General features: G+C 39.5%; 2 protein-coding genes across 4 annotated transcripts in view; one reads left to right on the top strand and one right to left on the bottom strand.

The window, feature by feature from the left end:
* Positions 1 to 12,329, bottom strand: part of arhgap44b (Rho GTPase activating protein 44b) — a 61,712-nt gene extending 49,383 nt beyond the window's left edge. The window contains exon 1 of one of the 3 annotated variants that reach the window (XM_067429470.1): positions 12,025 to 12,329. In XM_067429470.1, the coding sequence (XP_067285571.1) occupies positions 12,025 to 12,077 (53 nt within the window). In that variant the 5' untranslated portion in view covers positions 12,078 to 12,329. The remainder of the gene's footprint in view (positions 1 to 12,024) is intronic. The other 2 variants (XM_067429469.1, XM_067429468.1) reach the window with 2 other exon arrangements.
* Positions 12,330 to 12,728: 399 nt separating this feature from the next.
* Positions 12,729 to 18,886, top strand: ndufb8 (NADH:ubiquinone oxidoreductase subunit B8). Its single transcript, XM_067429472.1, has 5 exons — positions 12,729 to 12,887; positions 13,582 to 13,708; positions 13,805 to 13,904; positions 15,435 to 15,590; positions 18,723 to 18,886. The coding sequence occupies exons 1-5, from the start codon at positions 12,767 to 12,769 to the stop codon at positions 18,813 to 18,815; spliced, it is 597 nt and encodes a 198-aa protein (XP_067285573.1). The 5' UTR covers positions 12,729 to 12,766; the 3' UTR covers positions 18,816 to 18,886.
* The last annotated feature ends 826 nt before the right edge of the window (positions 18,887 to 19,712 follow it).

The following is a 19,712-nucleotide window of genomic DNA, read 5'->3' as shown; positions in this document are numbered from 1 at the left end:
TGTGTTGCACTTTGAGTGTAGTGTGTATTCACTGTCATGTGTGTGTATTAACTGTCGAGTAACCTGAGAAGATTGTGTGTGAGAGAGAAAGAAAGAGAGACAGTGTGTGCGCGTGTGTGTTGCACTTTGAGTGTGGTGTGTATTCACTGTCATGTGTGTGTATTAACTGTCGAGTAACCGTAGAAGATTGTGTGTGTGTGTGTCACTGACATGTAACTGCACACCAGATCAGCACACGCATGACCTCTGACCCCTCAACATACATGATGGCGACGCATCCACCGCATGCCCGCATCATTCAACACACACATTCTCTCTTTATTTAAAAATGACTGACTAGTGCACTAAATAGAAGCCTAATGAAGTCAGGCCAAAAGAACTGAATCTGATTCATTAATGATTCAGTTCACTCGTGATTCACAGCGAATCCCAAAGGAGGAAAAGATTAACACATAAATTTGGGTCTTTTTTCATGCAAAGCATCTTTAGATGACTCAAATGAAGTCAAATGATGGTTCGTAAAATGAACATCTACATTTTGATTCATAAATGAATCACTAATTCATGAACAAATCATTCAATCCAGGTTCACAAACTGGGGGGGCTTGGTCTCTCAGACTCAATAATGATTCATCTTCAGATGACTCACGGCAGATCAATTCAGTCACTGACTCTCACTGCAAATAATGCTTTTATTGGGTCCATCCTTCATGAAAACATCTTCAGATGACTTGAATATAGTAAACGAGTCAAAGGAACTTGTGTTTGGGTACTTTATAATATTGTCCGTGATGGGTTGCCAAAACTTTTGAAGTGGGTGTGGCCACTAAAACGGTTATCCCTTTTGTAATGAAATGAGATAATTTCACCAAAACTTTGCAAAGCATCTTTAAATCTAGCTCATCAGTCATATGGACTGTTGTCAATCATATTTTGTGATGCTTAACGGATGAAATATCACTGCATGGGAAAGTGCTGAGATCCTTCAGACAAACTCTCCTTTTGTGTCCTTTAGAAGAAAGAAAGCCACGTAACTGACATGTGGATGAATACGCGATGACAAAAGACGACAAAACGATTCTTGTGCATCTCATTCATTCGCCGGCTCTGCTGTGGAAAAGCTTCAGCATTGTGCTTTCGCTCCTGAAGGTTAATTGGGTTCGCGGAGACGCGACTGATCTCAGGTCAGCTTTGTGGAGTCTATATTCTCACAGGCACACAATAGCAGGAGGAGATCAATGTCACATCCACCTACGGCTGGAATGAGAGTGACATTACCTGTTAATAACGACACCTATACCACACCAAATCTATGAGAGTATGGAGTGTGTTTACATGCACACTAGTAAACTGATAACTCACACATATCAGCTTATTGAAACAACCAGTTTTCCCCGTTTACATGCAAACCAGTAAACGGACAACGCAAGTAAACCGCGTTTACATGACTTTATTAATAAACCAGATTATTTCCTTTTAGTGAAGTCAAAAATAATAATGTCCGTATGTGACGCGGAGCATTCCCAACGTTACGTCAGTTGTGATGTTAAAGGGTTAGTTCACCCAAAAATGAAATGTCTGTCATTAACTCCTCTCCCTAATGTCGCTCCACACCCGTAAGACCTCCGTTCATCTTCACACACAGTTAAAGATATTTTATATTTAGTCCGAGAGCGTATGCAAGTGTATGCACACTATACTGTCCATGTCCAGAAAGGGAATAAAAACATCATCACAGTAGTCCATATGAGACATCAGTGGGTTAATTAGAGTCTCTTGAAGCATCCAAAATACATTTGAGTCCAAAAATAACAAAAACTACGACTTTATTCAGCATTGGCTTCTCTTCCGCGTGTGTGTTCAATCCTCAAATAAAGATTCAAACGGTTGTGAATCACCGAATCGATTCATGATTCGGTTCGCGTGTCAAACTGCTGAACTCACGTGACATTGGCGATCCGAATCATGAATGACTCTCACTCACTGTACATTAACAGTATAGTGTGCATACGTGGAACAACATTAGAGTGAGACGTTAATGACATAAATTTCATTTTTGGGTGAACTAACCCTTTAAATAAAGCGTGTCAGCAGGAGATTTACGGCTCATATTATCCCTCATCAGTTATTCAGCGTTTAGACTGAACCTCTTCTACTTCTGCTCACTGAGATGAGAACACATCTTTACAATGCTCTGGGTCTTAAAGGTCCACTGAAATCACAATGTACGTTTTTTAGCTTTTAGTATGACTGTATTAGCGTTAAAGTGTGAATAAGCTGGTATGTTCCAAAACTATGACAAAATGTGCATTTAGGAGATATAAGCATTCAAAATGTACAGTCTCCCCCTTCCGATAAAACGAATCTCAGATTTTGGTGACATCATCGCAGACTTCACTTTCTCGTCAAATCTTCTGTCCAATCAAAATGCTCTCTAGAATCTAAAGCCCGCCCCCTACACTGCCGAAGCTGCGGTCAGTTGTTAACACACATCTACTAATTTCTACATGGTGAAAGGCACATAGCGCACTAGATATGCGATAGGAAACGATTCAATGTCAATATTGCTTTCATTTGAGGCGAATAAAGTTTGTTTTCACGTTAGTTTCACGCACCGCAGCAGCGCACACACACCAACGGCCCTGGTCTACATCTAGACTACAGACGCGAGAGCGCAGCGCGGATCATATGCGCGAGTCCACGCAGACAACAAACAGATCGACCCATTTGAATTCTGCACAGAATGCTGCATTTCAAAGCGATATGGAGGAGATTATGATGGTGAACAGTGTTAGAGGAAACTGGCTTTACCAAACAGAGAGAGAAGGTCCGCTCTTGCGCTCTAGTCAAACTGTATATTAACGAAACGCTATTGGCTGTTTCAAAAAGGGGAGGAGCTGCTAACAGCTGGAGCCGTTTCAGGGGAAATCACGTCAACACACTGAATAATGCGGCGCGTTTCAAAGCACTTCAGTGGGTCTTTAAAAGAGTCTGCGTTTGTGATATATGTCCTTATTTCATGTAAAACGCTCGCTCGCTCTGTCTGGATGTGTTTTAAATCTGCTCTAAGTTTGTGTTTTTGTCACCTATCATCACACGAGCTCTTCAATAAGCCGACAGAAAGCAGGTTAATGCGTTTACATGCAGCACGAAATCAGTGTAAGAGGCAAAAAACGACCTGTCCCGACCGGTTTATGCTAACGCCGTTTATGAGCTTACTCCGATAAAAGAAAACGGCTTACCGCGTTTACATGACCATGATCACTGTCGGCTTATTGGGCATAATCGGTGCATGTAAACACACCGAATGAACGCCATGAGGAATATAATGGCGAGTTTTCTGTAATTAGTGACTTTAACAAACAAACACAGATGCTTGACGAGCTCGGCTAATGACTCACAGGCTGATTCGAGGTCAGACAGAACTGTAAATAATCTAATAAAGCTGTTAATTTACTGAGAGGGGCTTTAATTTCACCCTTAGGGATCCGATGGGACTCGACTACGAGACATTAACTAACACTTATTGCATGCATAATTATGATGTGATTTTGCTGACTTTATTTGCACGGTTATGCTTCTATTAATATAACATCCAGTTTCCAGCAGGTTTGTCTGCTTTGCTTTTGTCCTAAAGCTTCTTTGTGAGAGTCAAGTCATGTTTCTTCAGAACACAAAACATGCAACTGTGGACCAAACCGCTCACACACACACACACACCTCACTGGCCGCTGTACACTGCAAAAAATGCTCTTCTTAATTAGTCATTTTGTCTTGTTTCTAGTCTCAATATGTAACCATTCTTAAATCAAGATGCATTTACTAGATCAGGAAAAGGACATAAGATATTTTTTCTTGTTTTGTTGAAAATAAAATCTAAATGAAGTGAGTTTTTGCTTAAAACAGGCAAAATGATCTGCCAATGGGGTGAGAAAAATAATCTTAATAATTCTGATTGAAATCTTGTTTCTTGTTTCCGTCCCAAACAGAAATAAGATCTCTCCCCATCTGCCAATGGGGTGAGAATTCTCACCCCATTGGCAGATCATTTTGCCTGTTTTAAGCAAAAACTCACTTCATTTAGATTTTATTTTCAACAAAACGAGAAAAAAATATCTCATGTCCTTTTCCTGATCTAGTAATGCATCTTGATTTAAGCAGATTATTTAGATATTTGGACTGGAAACAAGAAAAAAAAATAAGAAGCTTTTTTTGCAGTGTTGGGCTTATGCATTCATTTAAACGCCTCTGATTGGCCACTGCATTCACATGCTCAACACACGCAGTCTGTGATTGCTTACAATGATACGCCTCTACAAAAAAGCAAACAGAAAATGAACAATGTTAATTCAATGGGTGTAACCAGGGCTTGAAATTAACACCCGCCAAGCCGCCAAATGCGGGTAGATTTCAGCTGTGGCGGGTACGGCAGCCACTCCCACTAGCCACTTTGGCGGGTTGAATATAATTTACATCTAAATCAAATGCCAAGACCGTCGTATCACAAAATTGGCTACCATTCAACTACAATTCTTTATACTTAGTGAAGGCGAGATGGCGGAATCGCGCTGAATGACACACAACAAAAGCGCTCTCTCGCATGCGCGCTCTCTCTCTCTCTCGTGCTCTCTCTCTCTCGTGCTCTCTCTCTGTCGCACGCGTGATCAGTTCTCCTTGCTCCTGAATACTCAAATACACGCGCACACTGATGTCAAAATGTCCATCGCATGAACACTGTCGGTTATGGCTTAAGTGTATGTAAACAGGTGGGTAATAACTGGATATGTGTCACAAATATTACATCCATGCATTCAGCAGCCCAATTAAATACCTGTCTGTCATTAATGTTAATCAAACAACTACAGATGTTAAATAAATGTATAGGCCTACATATTAAATAAATAAGTATTAGTATCTGAATTTTGATTTTATTTTTTTAACTATTGTTTTTGTCATTTGTTTAGGGTATTTTTTTCAAATTATATATATATATATATATATATATATATATATATATATATATATATATATATATATATATATATATATATATATATATATATATATATATATATATATATATATATATATATATAATTTGAAAAAAATACCCTAAGCAAATTACAAAACAATAGTTAAAAAAATAAAGCCTAACTAAAATAACTCATAGCCTATCATATTACATTTCTCATATTAGCCTATTATACAGTATTCTATTATAATTATATTGCCCACCCCTTGCACATCCCAGCTGATATACAATGTAGTCTTGATTTGGGGGGTCACTCTGCATTTGAAAGTTTGGGTTTTAAATCTTCTAAATCAAGTAAAATGATTCAAAATCAAGTAATTTAAGCATGCCAAAGTCAACTTTAAACATATAGAATATAATTTCCAAACAGGAAAATTGTGGCCAGTGAAAATGCTGAGTGACTAGTAACTTTGGAAAACCACTAGCCACAGTGGCTGGTGAGCAAAAAAGTTAATGTCAAGCCCTGGGTGAAACACTTGAATGATTCGTTTGAAAATCTGTTTTCTAAGGTTGTGCATTCTCCTCTAAAAGTGCCCGGACCAAACCGTAAGTCGTAGAGAGTTGAAACTTTGAGGGATGGTGCTACACACATCGTCTACAACGTCACCAAAGCTCGTCCCAATTGGCCTGATGGTGGCGCTACAGCACTCAAAACAACACGTAATACCTCCTAAAGCCGTCACAGGCTCAAGTCTTATATCGTTGGAGACATTTTCAGGTATTTGGATTTTTTTCAAAACATCTTTTGAACCAAACCAGTGCAGAACGATTCTACCGAGTCTGATTGTCAATAATTATCCAAATTAATCACAAATTCGATTCACGACCATGACAGGATGGCAAAACGTTTGAAGTGGGCGGGCCTATTTTACTAAAATGGCTATCCCTCTTGAACAGAATGAGATCATTTCACCAAAATTGGTGCGCCTCTGTATGAGCTCAGTCTGTACTCACCCAAATAAGAATTCAGCAACTTGCCACTTGGTGGCGCTATAAAACAAAAAACACACGAAAACGTCTATAGCTAGGCAACAGTCAGTTCGCTTGCCTTGAAAACTGGCATGCGGCGTCTTTGTCCAAAGTACCACGATTGACTATGCGGACATTTGTGTATCTCGAAAAACACGTCCAGCATTGGCCAATGAAATTTGGCCAATCAAAATCCTTCTTTCACAAAGTAGTCCTAGGTTTTTGGCTCAACCTCAATAACTAGTTTAAAACCCATATTTCCTTTGTAAATTGCCAAATATGGCTGTAAATGGCCTTTTCCATCTATGATCTAGGTGGTTACAGGCTTTAAAGCACTCAGCTCGCTAATCGCAGATATAGTTTTGAGAATATATATATTTTTTTTAAAATCATTTTATTTGCAATTATGATTTTTGTAACAATTATTAAAACAAATTAATTGAGATAAAACATTTAAATAAATAAATAATTGTATTATATTTCAAGAAAATCTGATGTTAATTAAAAAATAAGCTCAATAAATGCATGATGTTTATTAAGTCTGAGATTAGTCGTGTATGTAAATAAAAATAATTGTGATTCCAATAAAGACCAAAATAATTGCGATAATAATATTTTACAGCTCAATTTTGTAATTGTTATTTTTTGTTATATTCTTCTTAAATGGATTTATTTGATAGCATGTTTTCATCTTGTATTTTATTCTTTGAGATGCAGCAAAAGTTTGGACACATTAATGTAATGTTTTTGAAAGAAGTTTCTTCTGCTCATCAAGCCTGCATTTATTTGATCAAAAATACAGAAAAAAATGTAATATTGTGATATATTATTACAATTTAAAATAATTGGTTTTAATAAAATTGGTTAAAATAACAGCTTGCATAATATGTCAGTAGTTATTGCAATTATATATATATATATAACATAATTGCAATTGACATATTATGCAAGCTGTCTTACTTAGATTTCTCTAAAGCAAAATACAGTTTTTGACCAGGTAATATTACTCAGGATATGTGTGCATGCAAATATGATCAATATAAAATTCCCATCTGAACTTACAAAGTTCAATGAACATTCAGCTCATGTTCGGCTCGGACACAAGCCAATGTCAGAAACACCACAGGATATCTGGCTGTGAGAACAGAGCTGCGTTCTTCGCTCTCAATCGCAAAAATAAATTACACAATCAACATACAACTCAAGTTAGATGTGTGTGATATTCACTTCATCACCCCCACGGTGCAGTTAGAGAAGACAATCTCCCGCGTCCATGACATACTGTCAGACCGAAGCAAAAATAAACCTAAAACACGACTGAAATAGCTCTTCTTCCGCACTACGACTAAATATTCACACTAATGCAGCATCAATACTACAGTAAAACATGCTCCATGCTCCACATTTAACCACAATATAATCCACAAACACATCCTGAGCAAAACCCAACAACGCATTAGTGCATTAAAGAGTGTAAATACAGACGGAAAAATACACTGCGGATAATGACTGAGGACTCAAACGAGACCTTAATGAACTGCTGTCTCAGCTCCTCTGAAAGCACTAATTAATCGGAGCTCATTAGGACCAAATCATCTCCAGCATTTCTGTTTCACAAAGAGAGATAAAACAACAGTTACCTCCTGAATGCAAGATATTAATCATTATGTTAGAGATTCTTTATGCAAATGTTCTTATTTTAGCATATGCAAGTGTCTTAGTTATACCTACACTCAGCCCTCATGAGTTACACCATGCAAACTATTCATAGCCTGATTAGAAATATGTATATAGCATATTCTCTTTCAAATGCATTGTATAGACGAACACTTTCCCCTCCAATATTAAAGGGGTACTTCAGCGCTGGGAAGATGAATCTGTATTTAAACTGGGTCATCAATGTAATAGAAATGTGAAATTATTTTTGAATTTGGTGCTTTCTAGACTGAGAAAAGACAGAAAATGTATTTTTGTCTCATGGGGATGAAAGACTACAATTCCCAGAATGCTTTGCTGCCCTGTGAGGCCACTCCCACAGCCACCGCTACTGGATTACTGTGACTGAGTTGGAGAAGACACTACAATTAAAAACTGAACGTGTGTGTTCAATATAATGAGTGAGTCGTCGCGCGAGTCTCACAGCACTGAGCACTGACTGCAGGAGTGAGATAAATGAGCTGATGAGCTCTCGTGATGAGAGCTGAGGTAATCACGACTACACTCGCGGCATACATTCACAATGCCAGTTCAGTCTGGCACGTTTCAGTTAATGCCTTTGCAAGCTTAACTTTCATAGAAATTAATTTGAGAAGTTAAAAGACTTCCATTGCTCACCATAGCTCCGTTTAAATGAGTGCCTGTAGCTGAGCTGAGCTGTGAGTGTGATCTCCATCCTCATGAGCGGGTTAAACATGCGGAAATGTCTCCCTCTGCTGGCTGTAGTCTTTAGCCTCTGGCCAAACATTCCTCCGATGATGCAAATATCGTCAATTTGCATCATATGAGGAATTTTTCCAGAAATAAAATGCATAAATCTCTCGTCTCAGGGGGATATGAGGGGGGAAAGCACAATCATTTGAATATACTCCAGGGTTTCTACTGATACAAAGCCATATGCTAATCGCTGAAGTTACCCTTTAATTTTTACCAGCATTAGGGATGCGCAGTATACCGGTACTGGAAAATAGCTGTATATATTTCATTTAAAACGGTGCGATATCATGATTATGCACATTTCGGTATATGCTGCTTTTCCGAAGTTCACCGCTAGATGGCAGCGCGCTACACAAACTGACCCGAAACAACCGGCAAATGTGACGACAACAGACGAACAAAATGGATAAAGCAGTTGAATCGCACTCAAGATGCCCAAAACGATACGTGTGTGTGTGTGTGTGTGTGTGTGTGTGTGTGTGGCATTTATATACAAACTCCTTAAATGGAACTATTACTATATACTATATACTATATACGCTATTAAATATTTTTAGTTTGTCCAATGAGTTATTTTTGCATTTAATTTTTTTTATAAATATGCTTGTTGTCATTAAAAGTTTTAAAGGCCAATTAAATTGGTAACAGTGTTCACCTTACATAATAAACTTGTATAAATTTAACAAAAAATCATTAAGTAAATGGCACATATAAATATTAACAGAGAAAAATTCAAATGGTTTGTATTTACTCAAAGAAATTGTCCCAGCTTTACTTTTCTTTTGTTCATATAACTACATTTTTATTTGTAAACATTGCACAATATAGTTGTGTTACCACTTACCACATTTTTTTAAAGTAAATTCAACAAGTCATTTTTTGAGTGTGCAATTGAGGTAAAACATCTCATCTTTCAAAATTATTTGTTCTTCAGATATTCCTTTTTAAATATAAAAATGATCAGCTGTGTGCAAATTGACCCACTTTTGGTTTTTCGGCCACTGAAATTGACCAGTTTACTCACGGAGCCAGATTGAGATCTCAATATCTCTGGGAATGAACCACCAAGAGCCTTTAAAATGGAGACACCAAAAGAAAAGTTTGTTATGAATCATAATCTAAAAGGATATTAATATATCTTTAATATTTCTTGAGTTACATGCGTGCAAACATTAGGGGGAAAAACACAATAAGTGCTTTTTTCCTATTTTTGAACGATCACCGTTGGCATATAACGCAACAAACACTGATAAAGTCAACAGATTTCACTAATAGATCTACCGATCTCTGAGTGATGATAAAATAATGACGCTGCCGTCTTTCTAAAGTCATCTTTACACTCCTGTAATATGGCTCCAGATGAAAGTTGTTATTTTGAATTTTGACCCTCCTCTACAAAACAGATTTCTCTGTCAAAATACATCTGTGACATTTCATATTCTGGCTTTCATCACCGTTTATGTTTGTCTTTCTACAGAAAAAATATGAACATAATCAAAAATTGGAGCCGGGGAGCCAAGAGGATTTTCTCAGGATCTGAGAGGGGTCGTTCAACACGCATTAGAGCTCAATAACACAGTCAGACGCCTCTCAATCCATCGCCGTATCGATCTGTCAGTGCTTTAAACACTATGACTTGCATTTTTAATGGACACTGCTATTATTCTCCTACAGTGCTGTTCTCAATCCATCTGCAGAGCAAATTCAGCCACACAAAAAGAAAGGAACAGTCACATGACATCAAAAACGACTCTGTTTGCTCTCTTAGTTCCTGGTGTTATTGTGACCGATTCATCCGTGACGTTATTGTAAAGAAAATAAACGTCTGACTTCATCCTTTTCATCGAATATTCACAACTTGCTCCGCCTCCATCATCATGACATCATCAATGGCACTCAACCAGGAACCACGACGTGTGTATGACTCCGTAATTAATATTTATTCAGAGGTTTGGAGCATTTGTGTGAGACGACGACACTTTCCTGTCACAATCATTAAAGCATCAGACTGACATATTCGTCAATGAGCCGCGATTATATTGATTATATTGATTATATTATAGTCAAATATCAGCTTCATGCACGATAACCTGATTAACAGTTTCAGCTTGATCAATGTCAGGAACATCAGCTGAATTAAAACACTACTACTGGCTGATAACAACATGGTCACTGGTTTATAATTTACAGTTTCTGCAATTATTAATTGCATTATTGTTTAATTGATTAATGAACTGCACACAGTTATGCAGTTATGACATGTAATCTGTGACTGCGGTCTGTCCTTCATTAAATCAGGCGTTCCTCGTCTCAGTCATTACTCACTGATCTCCAGGGAATCTCCAGCAATTCATCGCCTTAATGACACAACACCATCACATCATGCTGCTGTAGTAACCAAGACACACACACACACACACACACACACACTTCCAGAGTGTCCATTGCAATTTAACCAGATTTACCAGAATAAAACCACTGGATGGATGGATGGATGGATGGATGGATGGATGGATGGATGGATGGATGGATGGATGGAACGATAGATAGATAGATAGATAGATAGATAGATAGATAGATAGATAGATAGATAGATAGATAGATAGATAGATAGATGGATGGAACGATAGATAGATAGATAGATAGATAGATAGATAGATAGATAGATAGATAGATAGATAGATAGATAGATAGATAGATAGATAGATAGATAGATGGATGGATGGATGGATGGATGGATGGATGGATGGATGGATGGATGGATGGATAGAAAGATGGATGGATGGATGGATGGATGGAACGATAGATAGATAGATAGATAGATAGATAGATAGATAGATAGATAGATAGATAGATAGATAGATAGATAGATAGATAGATAGATAGATAGAAAGATGGATGGATGGATGGATGGATGGATGGATGGATGGATGGATGGATGGATAGAAAGATGGATGGATGGATGATTAGATAGATAGAAAGATGGATGGATGGATGGATGGATGGATAGATAAAAAGATGGATGGATGGAACATAGATAGATAGATAGATAGATAGATAGATAGATAGATAGATAGATAGATAGATAGATAGATAGATAGATAGATAGATAGATAGATAGATGGATGGATGGATGGATGGAAGGAACATAGATCTATAGATAGATAGATAGATGGATAGATGGATCGATGGATGGAAGGAACATAGATAGATAGATAGATAGATAGATAGATAGATAGATAGATAGATAGATAGATAGATAGATAGATAGATAGATAGATGGATGGATGGATGGATGGATGGATGGATGGATGGATGGATGGATGGATGGATAGATAGATAGGGTCAGGACAGGTGAAGGATGGAGGCCCACATCAGGACCGCCCCACAGTCTCTCCATCACAAAACCCAATAGCAGCATCAGATTTACTCACACACACACACACACACACACACACACACACACAGCCCGCTTCTGTAACTGTCATTTAAAGCGTCCCATTTTGGTATTTGCATATGTAAATGTATCGCTGACAGGTCGATTGCCCGCTTGTTGTTCGCCCAGAGAGTGACGGATGGAGGTGCTTTACCTGCCCACGGTCTGGTTGGCCAGTTGTCGCATTCGGTTGAATTGCTTCTTCATCTTCCTGCAATTTGTGCGTGAATCCCGATGGATGAAACACCGACTGACATTCCTCACTTAAAGAACAACCGTCGGGAAATATTCCGCGGCGCGGGCCATACTGAGCGAGTCCTCTTCGGTGTGTAACCATCACCTATACGGAGCGAAAACGCCAGAAATTATCATTTGCGCGTTCAGCTCGTCGCTCGAGACTCGGGATGCTCCGCTGAACGCCGGTGACGCGGCGGCGGGGGCTGCAGGGCATTCTGGGTAATGTAGTTCTGACCCACTGACTGTCCTACAAACTGACCTTTAATAGTCTTGTGTTCCGTTTTGTAAGATCGTTCAAACTAAAGCTTTGAAGCTTTTGTAACATAATATTCTAGTTTTTTTAAACATAGGTAATAAAATCGAACTCACAAGCAGCTAATAAACTGAAATAATTGTTATTTTTAACATAATATGCCTTGAATTTAATTTAATTATTAAAGATGGTTATTCTACCAATGCTGCCATCGTGCGGATGTCGTGTAGAAGTGCAGAGAGAGAAAAAAAATCAGTATGACAGAATAAAGAAACACCGTTCTTACTAGGAACATATTTAACATATACGTAAATTTGGAACTAGTAACATGAAATATATATATTGTTTAAAAACATCAGTCATTGGTGCGTGTCCTCTGCGCAGAATCAGTGACAGCATTTTGCGCATGCGCGCTGTGGAGTATCAGAGAGGCAAGATGGCGGCCCTCAGAGCGGGTCTCCTGACCCGAGCACTTACTAAAGGAAAAACACCGATAATCTCTCAAATGGTCGTCGGAACAAGAGCAGGTGCCGTCTTATAAACATGCCACCCCCTGATTACGCGAATGTACGCTATAAAAACAGTGTTTTATAGGATAGAAAGATGATAACCTTCATGTCAAGGCCGGTGAGCTAACAGGCTAAGCGAGTCAATGATCCCCTTTACGAGTTTGTAAACAAATGTATTTAATTGTTAATTGCTTTGTATTAGAATACATTTTTGTTTCGTTTTAAGTACATTATAAACTAATAGTGCTTTTCTACTTAATGTGCAGCTTTGTTAGCCCATTGCATGATACTATAGGATGTCTTTTCTTCATATTGCAGATTTAATTAACTCATTAAACTAGATAATTCATAACATTATGTCTGCTTATAATATGACTATGATTGTCTGGAGAACGTAGATGTTTTATACATTTACTTTTATTTAATCATTTAGCAGACGCTTTTATGAGGCAAGTGCTGTTTATGTTAAGTTTCTGTTAATCGAGCTGTTTTATATATAAAACAGAAAATTTAATTGGATAGTTAAGTGCTAGTCTTTATTGGTCAGGTGCAGCTGGAAAAGATGCGTCTTAAGATGTTTTTTGAAAATGGCTACAGACTCGGCTGCTCGAATTGAGATAGGCAGGTCGTTCCACCAGGTGAGAACGGTCCAGGAAAAGGTCTGTGTGAGTGATTTCATGCCTCTTCATTATAATGTTGTGTTGTGTTTCAGCCTCTGGTCCTTCGAAGGACATGCTGCCTGGTCCGTACCCCAAAACCCCAGAGGAGAGAGCGGCAGCGGCCAAGAAATACAACATGACGCTGGAAGATTATCAGCCCTTTCCTGATGACGGCCAGGGGTGAGTATCTGATGTTCACACTTACACGCTTAAGAGTGAATAATGTTCTTTCTTATCAGAAATGTATTTAAATATGTTTGCACTGTTGCTGTGCAGGCATGGCGACTACCCCATGCTTCCGAACCGATCGCAGCATGAGCGAGACCCCTGGTATCAGTGGGACCATCCTGATCTGAGGAGGAACTGGGGAGAGCCGGTAAGAATCCCAATAAATCCTGCTTCATTGCACACATGCACTGGGTATTACCGCATTGTCCCGGATATAAGATGACCCCATTTTTTCAAGGTGTACCTTTTGGAAAGGCTTTTTAAATAGCAAATCTTGTATTTTAGCAAGAAAATGCTTTTATTAAAAAAATTATTTGGTTTTAAATGTTTGTATTGAAAGTATGGTAAATACTGGGGGGGGGGGAGTACAAACCATCACATTTAAAGGCAAACTTTGTAGTTTTTAGCCGCTGGAAGTCGCCTATTCAAAACAAAGGTGTAGTTTGATGACACCGAGATTGAGCCCAGAATCTTGGGAGTTTTGGTCTTCACCTCTACAGCCGGTGGGAAAGAGTCAGGATGGGATGCGGGGAGAAATGTTCATGGAAGAGATTATTCACGTTACTTATGAAGCAGAGCTGGGCGAATGATGTGTAGCACAATGAGTGAATGCATTAAGCATAATCAAGATGTGTAATTGAGAATGTTGATGGATTTTGCACAAATTAGTGGCTGTTGACCATTTCACTTGCATTTGCGAATAAAAAAAGATTGCTTACGAGAGACATGCAACACGGCTTTACAGCAGCTGAGCGTTTATTCTGTCAGTCGAGCGCTTCCGCTTCTTCCGTTCATGTGTATGTGGGGGAACGCAGCGCTGTTTTATCATATCACACACATTTGAGTGTGTTAAAGTGATGTTATAATGCTACTTGTTCACACTGCAGTGAGCTAGATCATATTAGAATATCATATTAATAAATGCTGAGTGGCTTCTTTTACTAAATGGCATGCAATTAATTTTAAAACATATTGTATGATGGAGAAAATGCTGTATTACTATACAATGATTAGTTTCTGTCCATGAATGACCCAAACAGTCTAATAAAACATCAGATTTTAAAGCGTTAGTTCAGCCAGAAATGTAAATTGTGTGATTAATTCCTCCTGTGGTTGGCCAGCCGTCAGTCCTCCGCTCATCTTCACACACAGATGAAGATATTAGTGTTGAAATCCGATGGCTCAGAAAGGCCTTCATTGACACCAATGTCATTTCCTCTCTCAAGACCCATAAAGGCACTAAAGACGTCGTTACAAAGCCCATCTCACTACAGCGGCTCTACAATCATTGATGAAGAGGCCAGAATAGAGTTAGTGCGCAAAAACACTAAATAACGACTTATAGAGTGATGGCCGATTTCAGAACAAAGCTTCGAACCGTTATGAGTCAGTGAATCGATTCATGATTTGAACCGTTATGAGTCAGTGAATCGATTCATGATTCGAACCGTTATGAGTCAGTGAATCGATTCATGATTCGGATCACCAGACTCACGTGACTTCAGCAGTTTGACTCGTGATCAGAATCATGAATCGATTCACAACGCAATGTTTGAATGCATAGATATGAAGTGTCCGAGTGAATGCATTAAGCATAATCAAAATGTGTAATGGAGAATGTTGATGGATTTTGCACAGATTAGTGGCTGTTTTGTGAGGTTTTCTGTTTGTGTTGCAGATCCACTATGACTTTGACATGTACATCAGGAACCGTGTGGACACGTCTCCGAGCCCCGTGGACTGGAGGACCATGCGAAACACCCTGCTGGGCTTCGTGGGCTTCATGTTGCTGATGTTTGGCTTGGGCGAGATGTTACCGAGCTACCAGCCCGTGGTGAGTATAGGGGAAATAATGATCAATTCACACACAGGGAAGTGTCGTTTCTGCACCACTAGTGGCACCTAACCGCTGTTTCAGCAGCCAAAACTGGTTTAGAAACATTCGTTAAAGGGTTAGTTCTTCCAAAAAGGAAAATTCTGTCATTAACTCCTCACCCTAATGTCGTTCGACACCCGTAAGACCTCCGTTCATCTTCACACACAGTTTAAGATATTTTATATTTAGTCTGAGAGCGTATGCAAGTGTATGCACACTATACTGTCCATGTCCAGAAAGGGAATAAAAACATCATCACAGTAGTCCATATGAGACATCAGTGGGTTAATTAGAGTCTCTTGGCCTGTCAACATTTGTGTGTCTTTACTCGCAGTTTATGAGGACATGATTCGGTTTATGGACTATTGTATGCGACTAAACCTTAGCAGTAGGGCTGGGACAATGACGTCGACGCAAAAAATACGTTGACGCAATATATGCGCGTCGATTCGTCAGATTCAAAATAAAGATGGTGGCGCCGGAGAGTAGTAGCAACCATAGATGTACATAATAAAGTATATTATGTAATTAAGTATATTATTTATTATGTATATCTATGGTAGCAACACGAGTGGCTCCTCAGACTTTCAGAAGTGCAAGGCTTGCGGGTTGGCCACAGTCTATGGGGTTGGCGCGCGGTTGCGCATGGAGCATCACAGGCATGCGCGTCTGTGTTAAGAGCGCCTGCTCCAGGCGCGCACGCGTTTTGTTGTCACGGCTACATAAACAAATTTCTGCACACAGGAAGAAAGATGTTTTGGTAATATTTGATGTATTTTAATCACAAAAACAAACGTTTGCATCAAGTGAAAGCATCGGACACATTGGCTACGTTACCTACATAATAAGCTGTTTTAAATTTAAAATGTTCAATGTCTAATCGCGCTGATGTGACCGAGGGTATCCATCCTCTAAGTGAGCAGTTTCATCCCAGGACTATTCCGGTTTTAAACGGAATATTGGCGCCCATAATGCACTCTACATGTAACTGTTTTCACTGTCATGCCGCGGATGCGCGTGGCGTTTCTGTTGCGGATCAGCCACGGGGCTGCGTGGCGTTTTTTCTGCCCACTAGTTTTTTTGCACACTAGAAGCGTGTCTGACGCGGCGCTGCTGCTGCTATTGATGCGGAGGGAAGCCCTATTCCTAATGTTAAACATAAATAGCCTACTGATACAGCAAAGACAACGTCGGGAGTAGCCACATATCTATGGTATTGACGGCAAAATAGGCTACAGAATATTTCGTTCTGTATTGACAGTTGCAATATTTCAAAATCGATAATTGACGTTTTTTATTATTACAATTAGGCCTATATCTGCATTTATGTAAACCTACAGACTTTCAAACATGAAAATGTTATTTAATAATATGTATTCGTGTCAAAATTATATATAAACATCTTTTCCTATTCTATTTTGCCTGGAGACGCTCCCAACACGTGAAAAATAGGCGCTCTTCTATTTCTAGCATGCACGCGTTTTCCGCGCGTCACTCACAGTCAGTGTGCAAACTCCAACCTGTTAACATGTGAGCCGAAACAAAACACGACACGCCACGCAGCCGAGACGCTCACGCTTGCAGTGTGTCCCCAGATTTGATTAACCAACTTGTTGATATTTAATCGATGGGCATAGCCTGTAGGCTGAGCTGCATACATAGAAAAATCGTATAATATGTTTCTTTGTTGTAGGTTAATACTTATTTATTTGTGTGTGTGTGTGTGTGTGTGTGTGTGTACTTTATGTTTTGAAGGTTTTATTGAATGCATTGTATAGTCTTACTTTGGAATTTTAAGAGCAATAAACATATATTGCAATGTTAAGGAATTCGTTTTTTCATTCAGATAATTAAACCAACATGTATAAATAGCTATTAGGCAATTAATGGGGAGATAATCGGTAATCGAATCGAATCGTAACCGAATCGGACAGAAAAAATTAATCGTTAGATTAATCGATGCATCGAAAAAATAATCGCTAGATTAATCGTTTAAAAAATAATCGTTTATCCCAGCCCTACTTAGCAGTAGCAAGCAGAACGGTTTTGCACGTCAGACTAGTGTAACGTTATACAGAGAACAGCAATGGAGTCCGTTAGCGCATTTGAATGACGAAGCACGCGATCGTGTCGTTTACTGATGTTTACTCACGCGACGATAGCCGACAGCACAGACATCTGAAGCAGTTTAACTCACCGGCTGCTTCCAAAGCAGGACCGAACCTTTATCACTGGGACCGCTCCGTCAGAAACACGCTTCTTTGGTATGATTTGGTGAAGTCCTGACAGCAGTGACCGTGGAGATCCACTATTGCGACGCGACTGAAGCGATGTTGTGAAGCTTCCCGTCATTTCTGCGTTCAAATCGGTTCAAATGCAGCGCTGCCTTCCCAGAATGCTGTGCTGAAGCGCTGAAGTCGCTCGACGTCACCCATAGGAATAAAGTGGAGTGCGGCGCGTCAGAAGTGTTCAGACGACTGGATCTGCAGCTGAGAGTGTGTATGGCGTGCATTTCCTCTCCTGCTCTAGTCACGCGCGCGCACCCTACCGGGAGAAGAGCCCGTACGGCCCATACAAGGACCTTCCGCTCTATTAACGTCAAGCCGACCCATACTCGAAAAAAACTCTCCAAAACTTGTGAGAAACCAGAAGGAGTATTTTTGACACAGAAATACTCCATCAAACGTCCAACATTAGTTTTTGAAACTTTGTCTGTGTTTAGGATGGGAATCCAAGTCTTTAACAGTGGAGCTCAGTATGCAGGAAACAGCATTTCACCGCCCCTTTAAGTGCCTTATATTTTGGGGATGGTAAAACATATATGGCGACACTGCCTAAGTGTGATTATCATCTTCAAAAGGCTCTGATTTCATTAATAAATGCAAGCGCTTCCTTTCTCAAAGCCTGAAAGTGGCATCATAAAAGTACTCCGTACGGCTCTGGGGGTCAAAATAAAGGCCTTCTGAAGCCAAGCCAAATGTAAGAAAATAATCTGAAAAAACTGTGTTTTTGTTTCTCCTTGAAGTCTGTTCACAAGCTTTCCACAAATGTTGTGATAACTCTTATGAATGATCATCTCTCTTTTTCCAGGCGCCTAAACAGTTTCCTTACAACGACCTGTACCTGGAGCGAGGCGGAGACCCGGAGAAAGAGCCAGAACCTGTCAATCATTATGAAATCTGATGCTAGAAGCCTGTCTGTTCCATAACTTGTGTATATTTCTGTCTCTCTAATAAAGTTAACTTAAACTGAAATCCGGTCATTTTTCATAAAGCTTTTACTTTTCATTCAAATACAATAACTCTGTTCGGACATTATTATCTGAACAAAAATAACTCCAGTATCTGTTGTCTGGGTGTGTGCTAGATGCATGCATTTAGGACATATTTTAATTTATTCATTTTATTTTCAATAGTGTTTATTGACTTTGTCAGTAGGCAGTCTCGAACTACAAGGTCTAAATAAAATGCCATATAAATTTAGTATATACACCGATCAGGCATAATATTATGACCTAATATTGTGTTGGTCCCCCTTTTGCTGACCCGTCGAGGCATGGACTCCTCTAGACCCCTGAAGGTGTGCTGTGAGATCTGGCACCAAGATGTTAGCAGCAGATCCTTTAAGCCGTGTAAGTGCGGACTTGTTTGTTCGGCTCATCCCACAGATGCTCGATTGGATTGAGATCTGGGGAATCTGGAGGCCGAGTCAACGCCTCAAACTGGTTGTTGTGCTCCTCAAACCATTCCTGAAGCATTTGTGCTTTGTGTCAGGAGCATTATCCTGCTGGAAGAGCCACAGCCACCAGAATACCGTTTCCATTAAAGGCTGAACATGGTCTCAGCAATGCTTAGGTAGGTGGAGCGTGTCAAAGTAACATCCACATGGATGGAGGACCCAAGGTTTCCCGGCAGAACATTGGCCAAAGCATCACACTGCCTCCGCCGGCTCGCCTTCTTCCCATAGTGCATCCTGGGGCCATGTGTTCCCCAGGTAACACATTTGTAGGCCACGCACACACACAACTAACACAACAAACTGAGCTGCTCTGTGTATTCTGACAGCTTTCTATCAGAGCCA

Source organism: Pseudorasbora parva, chromosome 21, assembly GCF_024679245.1.
Source record: "Pseudorasbora parva isolate DD20220531a chromosome 21, ASM2467924v1, whole genome shotgun sequence".
Lineage (NCBI taxonomy): Eukaryota > Metazoa > Chordata > Actinopteri > Cypriniformes > Gobionidae > Pseudorasbora > Pseudorasbora parva.
Note: the sequence above shows the minus strand (reverse complement) of the source record. Positions and strands in the feature narration are given on the sequence as shown.